General features: G+C 35.6%; 1 protein-coding gene across 1 annotated transcript in view; it reads right to left on the bottom strand.

Annotated features, from left to right (window-relative positions):
• The window catches only part of RNF180 (ring finger protein 180), a 139,536-nt gene that overhangs the window by 29,640 nt on the left and 97,579 nt on the right, over positions 1-12,317 (bottom strand). The window contains exon 5 of the mRNA XM_064480940.1: positions 6,697-6,822. Coding sequence (XP_064337010.1) covers positions 6,697-6,822 — 126 coding nt within the window. The remainder of the gene's footprint in view (positions 1-6,696; positions 6,823-12,317) is intronic.

Raw genomic sequence — 12,317 nt, 5'->3', positions numbered from 1 at the left:
GGTTGCTTGTAATTACTTGTTTTTAAAGCAGTTTCTGATATTGTACTTCAGAAGCCAATCCAGAAGCTTGTTCCTGGGCTGGCTTCTGAAATAAACTTTAAACTAATTAGTAAACCCTGTATCAAAAGCAGGGCCCGGTTCTGCCACTGGAAAATAAATCGAAAGAAAAAGAAACTCTGGAATTCACAGGCCCTTTCAAAAAATATTATCTTGTGAACAAAATCACTGTCGTTTCAGAAGAAATGTAAAGGTTAATGAACTTTCTGCTAAAAGACAGCTCCATATCTACATATCTACGTATTTTAAAATCTCGCTGATTTATCTCCAACTTTCTGAGAAGGTAGATTTCTGGGTTATGTTCAAACTCCTGCTGTTTGATCATGTACTGTTCTGTTCTCTATTAGAGACAAGCATTCTTTTCCATGTGGATATTCCTTCATTTATACCAAGCATGCTTAAACTTGCAGAATCAATCTAACACCTTCAGACAAACCAAAGACCAAATAAAACAACCCCCCAGATTGTTACAAGAAAGGAATGGATTTGTCATAAATGTATCTCAGACACCGCATTTTAGCTGCACGTTTTTGTTACTGCCAGAAAAAATTAGGACATGGGATTTTAAATCATGACTTTTTTTTTCCCATTTCTTTGACTTGAGTATGTTTAGGAAAAACTTATACAGTGTGGAAATTTTTTCTTTTTTGGGCAAAAAGATCTTAGTAAAATTTCTTAGCTGGTTAACTTTATATATATGTTTTATATAGATATAGATATATAAAAATATGTATATACAATAATTTTACACATATATATGTAAAATTGGCTTCTTAAGAAATCACCTAACATGGATGGCATGGCTGAAAATCATGTCAGTTAGATACTGACAAACTGAGGATGCAATGTCTGGAAACAGCAGATACTTCATGGGAAAGAACTAAGACTGGCAGAGCCAGCAGTGCAGCTGGTCCTGATAAGAGATGTAAAGTGCTAGTTCACATTTACCTAGAATATTTCTATTCCTTTTCACATTACTCACTTTCTGTATAGATACACAAAATATATATTTGTAAGAAGAAAAAAATTTAAAACATGTTTGCTTACTCATCAGTATCTCTAAGACACTACTTGATAGGGAGAAAAGGGATGGGTCTATTGTAGGTAAGTATGAGTTAGCTTTATGGCTGAATGGATTCAAAAGGAGTTTTATATGAACTTCATTGATTAGGAAATCTAAAACTGTATTAAAATGTTTTGTTTTTGTGGAAAGAACACTAATTGTGTGGAGCCGACGGTGTCTATGTGAATGTCTATTTTTTCCTGTTAGATCCCCCTTCCCACCTTGCCTCCTTCTACCAACTTCAAAAAATTAAGCTGAAAAAAAAAACTATTCTGAGAGAAACAATTAACATGCCACGGATGGCATGGTCTGCTGAATAGTATGGTAAACTATGGATATCACAGGTCCTAATTTTCAGATATGATCCTAATTTTGCTATTTTCACTAAGATGATTTAATCAGTATCAAATTAAGTGGCTTATTGTTATGATAAATAATCAGAAATGAAGAATAAAAAAATCCTGCATAAATGTATAAGATTACTGAAAGGGAAATTTATAGCCTTAAATAATAAATTTTTAAAAATTAAAAGGATAAAAATTAGTAAGTTTGCTGAATATGGGATCAATATCCCACAAGTACATTTCTACACAACAAGTTAAGGAATAGTTTAAAAAAACCCAGCATCGCTGTGTAAAATTCAGAAAAGTGGGCTAATATTTGAAGAAAGATAGATGTGAACCTTCTGCAACACATGAGAAGAGGTGGATTCTGGATGAAGATCTAAATGAGAAAGATTTTTCATATTAACTTCATACTTTCACCTAAGCAGGAACCTTCATGACTTGGGGATGGGGAAGAACTTAAACAAAACTTCGAAACACAATGACAATTAAAAAATTAAGGTGGAGTTAATTGTATCAAAAGCTAAGAATTTCTTTTAGTGAAGGACATACATCATGGACAAACTTAATATACAGATAATAAAATGGGATAAGAGACTTGTAATGTCTACTAAAGCAGACCAAGGATTAGTATCTAGACTATACAAGAAATTCTGGAAAGGTGGCAAGGGCAGAAACCCCCTTAGAAAAATGAGGAAAGCAGTTACAAAAGGTGAATCCACAAGACTAATGAGCATCTGAAGGGATCTCAAACTATTAGAAATTAGATAAATGTAAATTAGAATAATAATGATGAGAGTTCCTAATTCCCATTCTTTGTCAGTACCTGTCATTTTCCATAGTTCTAATTCTTCCCAGTCCTCAAACTGTTAATGGGTCTCTATACTTGTTATTAGGGAGAACTGCTGGCATTATTTAGCCAAGTATATTCACATTCTATGACCCAGACATTCTGCTCCTGAGACTGTACACCAGACAAATATTCACAAGGTCCACACTAGGATATTCATTAGTGTTACATGTAGTGATAGGGAGGTGGAGGTATTCTGTATTCCAGTCAGAGAATAGTTGATAAAGTGTGGTAGATGCACACCTTAGTAGAACATTAATTAGAACCCACAGATTATAAGTACACATAGCCACCTGGACGGTTCTAAAAGCCTAGTGCTAGATGAAAAAGATAAACAAAATGCAGTATATGACACCATTCTATAAATTAAAAATATATGCACAGAAAACAATAATAAACATTATTTAAGAATACAAGCAAAAAGATACACATTATATAAACCCAACATCTATGGAAAGTAGGCTATGGGGATAAAAGGAAATAAATGGATGCGTAGACTAGTGATGATGGTATGCTGTAAATTAAGAAGTAGGACTGGTGCAACTTTCTGCACTCAAATCTCAGAGAAGAAAAAAGAAGACGACAGCATAGCTAATACATGGGAATAAAGCTAGCCAAAAGATGTACAAAACACCTGCAAAGAATATTATCACATTTTATTATAAGATATTAAAGACTCAGGAGATCTAAATAAAAAAAGAGAAAAACCAGTTAGTGGATAGGGAAAGTTATTAAGGTGTCAATTCTCCCCACATTGACTCACGCACTGAAAGGACCTCCCTCCCTCAATCCAACATAGTTATTGGAACTTGACAAGATGATTCTAAAATTCAAAGAGCTCTCCCCATACCCCCTCAAAAAGTCAAGACACTTGCAGCAAAACAAGTTTGAAGGAAGATATCAAGCCTTGTTATAAGGCTTTAGAAGCTGAGACAGCATGGTACTGGTATAGGATCATACATATAGACGAAAGGAACCAAATAAAGACCTCAGAAATAGACTCACACAAATGGAAATTTAAAATATGACAGATCAGCACTGTGGATTGGTGGGGAAATAATGAATTATTTTCAGTAAATGATGGTCAGAAAAATTAAACAGGAAAAAATACCCGAAGTAATGGATCCCTACCCCGTAACACAACAACAACAAAACCCCACAAAACCCTGAAAATACCGTCAGAAATCAATTCCAGAAACCTCTAAACTATTTGAAAAATGCACAGGAAAATATCTTTATGACACGGGATAGAGTAGAATTTCTTAAGGCAGATAATATATGCCAGAAAGATGATGAGGAAGATGAAGAACTACGGTTCACTGAAAGATACCATAAAGTGAAAAGACAGACCACAACTAGGAGAAGATACCTGGCATTCATATAATTACAGAGAAAGAATCATCAGAAAATATTTTAAAACTCTTAGAAATCAACAAGAAAATGCAATCAATAGGAAAATGGGCAAAATTCGTAAAGGAATTTCACAGATAAAAAAATTCAATGACAATACACATGTAAAGTTATTTTACAAGTCCCCATTAGTAATTAGAGAAATTGGAATTAAATCCCCAATGAGATACCATTTTATACCTATCAGACTGGCAAAATCTAAAGGACTGAAAACACCAAATGTGATAGATAAAGCTGGTGATAAATCAATAGTCATTTAAGAAGATGGTTTGGTTTAGGTAATCAAGTTGAAGTATGTGTTTTTCTTACAACCCAGCAATTTTCTGCTGGCATTTATTCTAGAGGAACTCTTACGCTCCAGGAGACATGAAAATATTATTTATAGCAGTGTTGTTTATAACAACAAAAAACTGGATAACTCAATTGTTCATCAACAGAAGAACAGATAAATTGTGCCATATTCACACAATGGACTATAGTATAGCAGTAAAAATATATTAGTGTGGCTGCAGTCACTGTAATGGACAAATCCAAGAAACATAATGCTGAGAGAGAGAGAGCAAGTATAGAAGACATATACTATTAGCACCGCAAAAGTTCAAAGAAGCAAAATCAAACGACATTGATTAAGTATGCGTATATATACTTGTATAAAGAAATGATAAATACAAAATTCAGGGGGAACAGAAAGAAAACAAAGAAGAAGTGCAGAAGGTAACTGAGTCTGGTTTGTGATTACAATCTGTGGGGCTTTTCAGACTGGACCACGGGCAGTCACAGACACTGCCTGGCAGGCCGCACAGGAGAGCGCTGCCCGCCCCACCCCAGACTTGGGGCGCAGCCTGTGCATCACAGTCTCTGAAAGAGCTGCAGCCAAGGTCCAGGCCTGCAGCCGGTGATGCTCTTGCTCAGATTTATATCCCTCGTCCCAGCGGCTGCATCCCTGGTCCTTTATCTGAGGCCTTGGGGAGAGGGCTTCTTCTGGACCCCTGTGAGGCCTCTTTAGAGAGGTAGAAGGGGGAACATTTAAGACCTTTTTCCTTACTCTGAATCAGTACCTCATACTTTTCACTACTAGCCTTCCTTTTTGCCATCCCTCCTCCTTCAAAAAAAAAAAAACAAAAAAACAAAAAAAAAAACATAACATACACAAAAATACACCCCTCAGGGCCCATAAAACTGCCAAGGCCTTCAGGGTTTCCTCAACAATGAGATGACCCCCATGTTTGTGCTGATCAACCTGTCCCTGGACCAGTGTGCTGCTCCATGGGGAAAACAGAATAGCAGGAGTGGGAGGGAGCTGGCATTTCCTCTGGTTTTAGACTCTTGCTTATACCACCACACCAAGTGATTAAAGGCTTTGTGCTTTCAGTTTTGCCTGAGCCGAACAGCTCCGCTCTTGCTTAGCTCAGCTGAGGTCCTGATAGGAATATATTTCTTAAGTTAGGTTGTGTAATAAAGCTACTTTGAACCTCCTCCATAAAAATTTATGAAAAGTTAAGTTCTGTGGTACTTCTATGGGGAAGACAAGATGAAATCAGAAAGAAACAAATATCTAATTTACAGCCTCGGTATCCTAGAATACAAAAAGACGAAGGAAATTGTGGAGTTATCAGAAAGGTGCTTCATTCTTTTTAAAATCTGGGTGTATGGTGGAAGGCAGGATACAAATGAAACTTTTAAAATGCATAATTCATATAGTAAATTTTCTCTTCTTTGGTATGAAATCCTTTAAGATGGATTTTCTTATATTTAATTTCGTATTATATTTTGGGCTAAATGTGATATATTTTAAAATATGTCTATGCCAAATCTATGGAGAGTAAGTTTCTACAGTTACTTACCACTTTATAAAATAGTGGGTATAAATATAAAATAGGGATGTGCTTATAAAATGTTTTTAAGGTACTTTCTTTATTCAAACTACGGTGTAAAGTTATATCTGCCTTTAAACTACTTTCTTCAAACCTTGGGGATTTTGTAATTCAATTTATCTTTTGCTTCAACAATTTCAGGTTCTGTTCCTGTTTCCTTTTGTTCTATGTCACTGCTATGCTGATCTTATTGGTCTTCTTCGTACAAGTCCCCTTGCTCCCCAAAGATCAAGAGTTCCCCATGTCTGAACATTTCCAACCAGACCCTGTAACACTGTAACGGGTAAATACTAAAACTGCACAGCAGGTCATGCTCTGACTACCATGGTTTTATAAAAGACAAAATTATATTGTATGATCATCATTACATGTAACAAATTCTCAAACGTGAAGAAGGTATTAGAGATTGCCCTGCCCTTAATTTGATAATTTCTTGTATCTGTATAGCACAATTAGTTATAATTTAGAATGTTTTCACATCAGCTTATTTCATCCTTAAAACAACTATATTAATTAGGTGGGGCATATAATAATTATTCCCATCTTACAATCAGAAACAGAAACAAAGTAAGAGATTTCTATGACAGACCTTGAGGTCACAGATGTGAACTCAGAAATTAACATTCCTTGTCTGTTGCACACGTCTGAGACACTCTACACCAAGGCTCTGACACTTTTCACTTGTCCTAAACTTGCAGGACAACTGTACAATGTTAAAATTAAATAAACTAAAATCATGATAATGAGTTGTTCAGAATCTTTATAAGGAATACTAGTGCTTTTGTCAAATACAGCTTTTGTTAACTCTCTTACTTTTGAGATGAAGTTCATTATCTACATATTAAATGTTGCCAGCAGCAAGACAAAGTAAATTTAATCATGAATTTCTCTCAGTTTTCGCTCTTACTGTATGGCTTCTATTTTCTTCATGAGTACACCAGCAGCTTTCAGTAAGAAGATACTTAGCAAAATCCTTACTTAAAATGGACCAGTGCAGAAATATACTCCTACTAACATTTCTAAGGCAGAAACAAAATAGCTTTAAAAGAGTTACCAGACTTTTTTCTTTCCTTTCCTTTTTTGCATTAGCTTCCTTACCTCCAAAAAGACGGAATGCTTTTCTGCAGCTTGGTAGCGGCCACTTTGCAGAGCTGGATTTCTGAAAGCTTTGTTTTATTTTCAAATATTCTTCAGTAAAGAATGTCTTTGTGGCATTGTTTAGTTCTAGAATAAAGCAAAAAACATAGCATTTTAAAATATTAATTTGAATAGAATGGCAAGAACTTGTCAAATGATTGTTATAGTATTTTAATAAATTCAGAACTCTTTAAGATAGTGAAGACAAAAGTAGAGACAACTATTTCTTTAACCCAAGCAAACATAACTCCTCCAAATTTGATGCAACTCTGCTGCACCTACACACACAGCATACACATCTCCTATGTCAGATACTACACCAGACACGGAGGGTACAGTGACGGATGAGACATGGTCCCTGCTCTCAAGACGACTGTGGTCTAAGATGGAAATAAACAGGTAGACCAAAAAAAGGGGGATGTGTTAAGGGTGTAGCAATAAATAGCTAGAGTGCAATCATGATTCAGGAGTGACACTGAAAAGGAAAAACCCTTAGAAATTTTTACTTCATAGTTTCTTTATTTCATCCTGTATGTGTTGGGCGGACCATTTAGAGTCTACTGCTGCCGACGTGAGGAAGTTTAAAAAATGTAGAAATAAATTCTCAACCTTTTAGAGCCTTGTTAATGAGTTACAGAGAAAAGGGAAACATTCATTTGAAGTAATCACACATCAAAGGACATGCCTGATGACATTCACTTCAAATAGTAGAAAGTCTCTATATATGAGCCATGGAAAGCAAGGCACAATCTGAGTCCGAACTGTCTGATGGAGAAGCTGTTCTCAGGGAGGCCAGTGTAGAGTTGGTTACTAACTGAAGTAAACTAGTCTTTCCATCAATTTTCATCCCACAATTACTCCTATACTATTTTCTCAGTTTCCATTCTACTTCAGGCTTTGAGTTTCTGCTCAAACCAGTTACATCAAATTTTCTCTATTGTTCCTAATTACTCCCTTGGATTGATTCTTACCTAAGAAATTCACAGGGAAAACAGATTCATAAAATTTACATTTAACAACAAAAGAAACAATGTAAAAAAAAAATAGACTTCTCCAGGCAAGGGAGGCAACTTTCTAAATGCCCTTAAAGTAAAATCAGTGTGGTGGGTAAATGAAGATTTCGTGTGGGAGGTAAGATAAACCAAAGTGAAGAGTCTGCAACTCAAGAATTCATATTCCTCTCCTTTCTCTCCCTCCACCTCTTCCTTCTTCTGGAGAGCCTGTAGTCATGTTCTAAAATGTTGATGCAATAACCAGAGGATGCCTTGGTACTGCCCTGTCTTAAACTGAAAACTTCTTTTGAAGTGTAACTGAATTCAGTGTACCAGATCAAAGGCATTCTTGTAATAGTCTTCCAATAACTGTGGTTTTGATAACTGTCCACAAATCAAACTTGTATTAGAGGGAAGATGAGAAAAGTAAGAGTAATAACGATGCTTGTGATATTTCTGTTTCCTAGCTTCAAGGAACTTGTTGCACAATGTACTTTTAACCTGTAGAACAAACCCATATAATTAATGCACCAAAGCAAGAAAGGGTTCATAAATATATCTGTAATACCTAAGAAAATGATGACCAAAGAAATTACTTTATTAAAATGTGAAAAATGAGATGGGAGTTGTATCTACAGTATTCTGTGGAACATAAATACCTGTGTCCATAAAGTACTCTTACAAGATGTTGGAAGATTTTATTTACTATACTTGATCTGAAAGGCCTTTGGAGAAGAGAGGATCCAGAACCAACCACGTGCGGGTGACTGCAGCACCTGTCATAAGGTGCTGAATTTCCCTTTGTACTCGCTCTCTGCCCTATCTCCTGCAAACATTCATTTTGCAACTGCTGTGTGCCTTTGCTGGTCTAGCTAGGAATATAGAAATGAATTAAATATAATTCCTGTCTGCAGGGCATTGTACTTAGATCAGTGATTCCAAAATGCCTGTCTGGAGCCTGGCTATGCAACAAAATCACTGGGGGAACTTGTTAAAAGACAAATTCTAGGAACTTGTCTGGATATCTTGAAGCAGAACTGCTGTGGATGTGACCTAAGTAGTCTTTGCTTTCTACAAGCTTCTTGGGTGATTCTGATGCACAGTCGGATTTGATAACCAATGGATTAAATGATCTTAAATCCTCTATTCTTAAATTATTTGAATTTATTTAAATGGGTTAAACCTTATCTTACTCTGCTATAAACTGTACAGACCTTACCCAAGGATGTTGTTCTTTCTGTAGAACCGTGCTGCCTTATTCTAGTGGCATTTGAACTTGGAAGTGCAGGATTTGACAACACATAAAATATTCAGCATTACATTTATCAGAATTATTTGGAAAAAGCACTGAATAAAATCTGAAAGCAGATGAAGATGCAGGGCTCGGAGTAAAAAAGGACAGAAACTGCCTTTATTCCCTCCTTTGCCAATCCCTCCCTACCTATTAGGGAGAAGAAGCTTCTTGTTACAATATATATTATAATGTATTGGACGTAATCAATATTGCATATCATTGAATATGACAGAAGAAGACAAAACCATGAATATCCTGGGAAGATTCTGAAGTCTATTCAGATGGCACATTTAAATAAATGTGGTGGCAGTACCAGTGGAAACAGCCGCATCTTTGTGTTACACTGTCATAAAAATAGCAGATTACTGTTAAGATAAAGGAGTTCTAGTCTTTTTGATTTGGCTAAGAGTCTGTCACCAACTGCATAACATAATTCACATCATTACAGGGTCTCGCACCATGTGTTTCACTGTATTACATTGCAAACAATAAAATAAAGACAGGATAATTTTGAACTACAGGCAGTGCCAACAGGGTGGTGCAACTTTGATTTCTGCTTTATGCTTAAATAGGGTAATTTTACATTTAAATAACTAACTACGATTAATCAAATATTTGTTAATAATACTTTTAAGCATTCTGCTAAGTACAAGAGTTAAAAACTGAAATAGGCATGAAATAGGCATAGTACCTACATTAAATCCTATCTAGTAAAAAGGTAACCATTAAGTTATAAGGTGAGTACCATGACTGGATTAATTCAGAGGTCTTAGGGTCTTATGAATGAAGGAAATGTGATACAAGTATTATTATAAATACAGGGCACAGTCATTTAGGTGGACCCAGTAATATTATGTTCTAATTTAAAAGGCTAGGATATATGTGTCCAGCCACCTCATTTAGATTATTAAAGGCCTCTTTACTCACTTAAAATTACTTCTCATTATTATAAAAGCTTTTTCCCCCCACAATTCCCTTCTGAGTTGTATGTTAATAGATAATATTTCACTTTTTCCAAAGATGCAAGTTGCAAAAAAAAAAAAAGATTTGACAAAAAGGAAATTTGTAGCATGTTATAATAGAAGTAAAAAAAGACTACTTCTCTAAGAGTTTTGAATTATACACATAGGATGGATCTTATTCTGAGTGAAAATCTAACTTCCCTTCATTTCAGTAGGCACTGGGCATGCTTGTTCACAGGTACTATTTGGTTCCAGGAGGAATGGTGGCAGCCAACCCCCGAACATTTGCAAGGAACAGACGAGATTGGGAATCAGAGTCCCAGTCAGTGAGCATTTATATCAAAATGAAGACTTCTAACAAAACAATCTTTACCAGCTGACGCTTAACCCTCATTTTTAAACAGAGCTTTTAGTTTAACAAACTCTTGTGAGATAATCTTTAGAATTTTTAGATTAGTCTCATCTCACTCTTGTTCTTTAATATGTTGATGTCACTATTTTTCAAGGTTATACAATCTAAGACAGCTGTCTGTGTTGTTGGACAGTAGCAAGGATAAAGTGGAGTTAGAGTGCTCTTTCAAGAGGATCTTAGATCCTCCGCTTACACAGGAATGGAAAAGAGCTGATAGATTGACATTTGAGTCCACTTTACTGTGTATCAATGAAAATCTACAAACTGTCTTAAAACTGTGTTCAGGGCTTCAAGGGCAATGCTTACTTTGCACTTCTGAAAGAAGGGCAAGATAGCCCCACTTGGAAGGGACCCTAACTCTCCTGCGCAGCTCATTTTGTTCCCATGTGAGCACCCAAAAATCCTCACCTGTAAGGGGAATAACACCAATTAGAGAAAACTTGAGTCTGCTATTACAGCTTATATTAAACAGAATATGACTAGGCTGACTCAAAGATGCCAGTAATGGAAGTCTCAGAACCAACTCTTCAGACCTGACAGTTTCTCATCCTGGGGTGGCTGCAAGGTCTCCCAGTAACTGCATGTCCTATGTTATTTGGGATCAGTAGGAACTCAGCGTGTTAGAAAGAGGCCAACCAGGATTATCTCATTCAGTACAGATGAATATTTACCTATGTATCCTCTAAAGATAAATTTTAACCAGATTTTCATACCCTTCCATAGTGAACTGTCCAGAGTTAAAATCTAGCTTAGGAAGTCCCATTCTCCAACTAAATATGTAGCCTGATGACAGGCATGTGCACAGGGACCAAACCAAACCCAAGCCAAAATTATGTATTTGATGCTTTGTCAAAGTGGAGTTATGGACTTTACAATATATATGAGTCATTACAGAATATAATTTATGCTTAACTGATATTAACATTTGGGAGTTCCTATTTATTCGCTAGATAGGCTATAGTTAAAGATTTATCCATTTTAATGTAATAATTCTACTTAATATTTGGTAATGCAATATTTTATACCCATAATTTTTGTACCAGAATAAGGAAAGAGTTGTTTCAATCATTTTTTAACCCTCTGGCCAGGGAGAAATTTGCTAGTACTGTAAGTGAGATCTTCTCAGGTTAGAGCATTTGTTCAAGCTTTCACCTCAGGTAGCTGTGTTTACTTTGTGCTTATTGATGTCCTTTAATGACTTTGAAGAATGAAGAATCATTTCAAATAACTGTTTCATTACCCAAGAATAAATAGTTTACCCTCTGTTAGAGGGATAATAAAGCAAAGAAGAGATCTATTAAATTAAGCCCAATTCAACCATAACATTTATTGAGCTCTTAGTATGATTAAGACAAAATGCTAAGCATTTTGTGCTGCTATGATGTATACTATTATTATTTTGTATTTAAAGTTACACTTCACGATTTAGGAAAAAGGCTTTTGAAAGCCTATGGATAGAGATATACTAGGATCCTGAAAAGCTTATCCCAGCATCCATCCGTGGCCTCAAAGAATCCATGATTCTGTCTGTTTTCTGTGTGAAAAGAAAAAGGACTTTATCTTCCCTGCCCATGCCATATTCAATGCTGCAGCTCAGTCTGCTTATTTATTTTTAAAAACTGTCAAAGTAATACATGTCTATGTTTAAAAAAAAAATCCAATGATATAAAAGGGCTTCAAAACCAAAACCAAAACGAAAACAAGAAATGATCTGTTCCACTCCCTCCTATCTCTACCTCCACTCCTGATCCCCAGGGACTGTTTTAAATATTCCTGTTTTCAGGTTTTTTCCCCTAGATATTAACCTCCGTACATGAAAGGCAATGTTTTTCAAGACCTGGCTTGCAAAGCATTAGACATATGTGAAATGATTTGAGGTGAAACTGAATGAAAAATTAAAAATTTTTTATAGTTACCAATTT

The sequence above is a fragment of the Camelus dromedarius genome, chromosome 3 (genome assembly GCF_036321535.1).
Source record: "Camelus dromedarius isolate mCamDro1 chromosome 3, mCamDro1.pat, whole genome shotgun sequence".
Classification (NCBI taxonomy): domain Eukaryota; kingdom Metazoa; phylum Chordata; class Mammalia; order Artiodactyla; family Camelidae; genus Camelus; species Camelus dromedarius.
The sequence above is the reverse complement of the archived record's forward strand: the minus strand, read 5'-3'. Positions and strand labels throughout refer to the sequence as shown.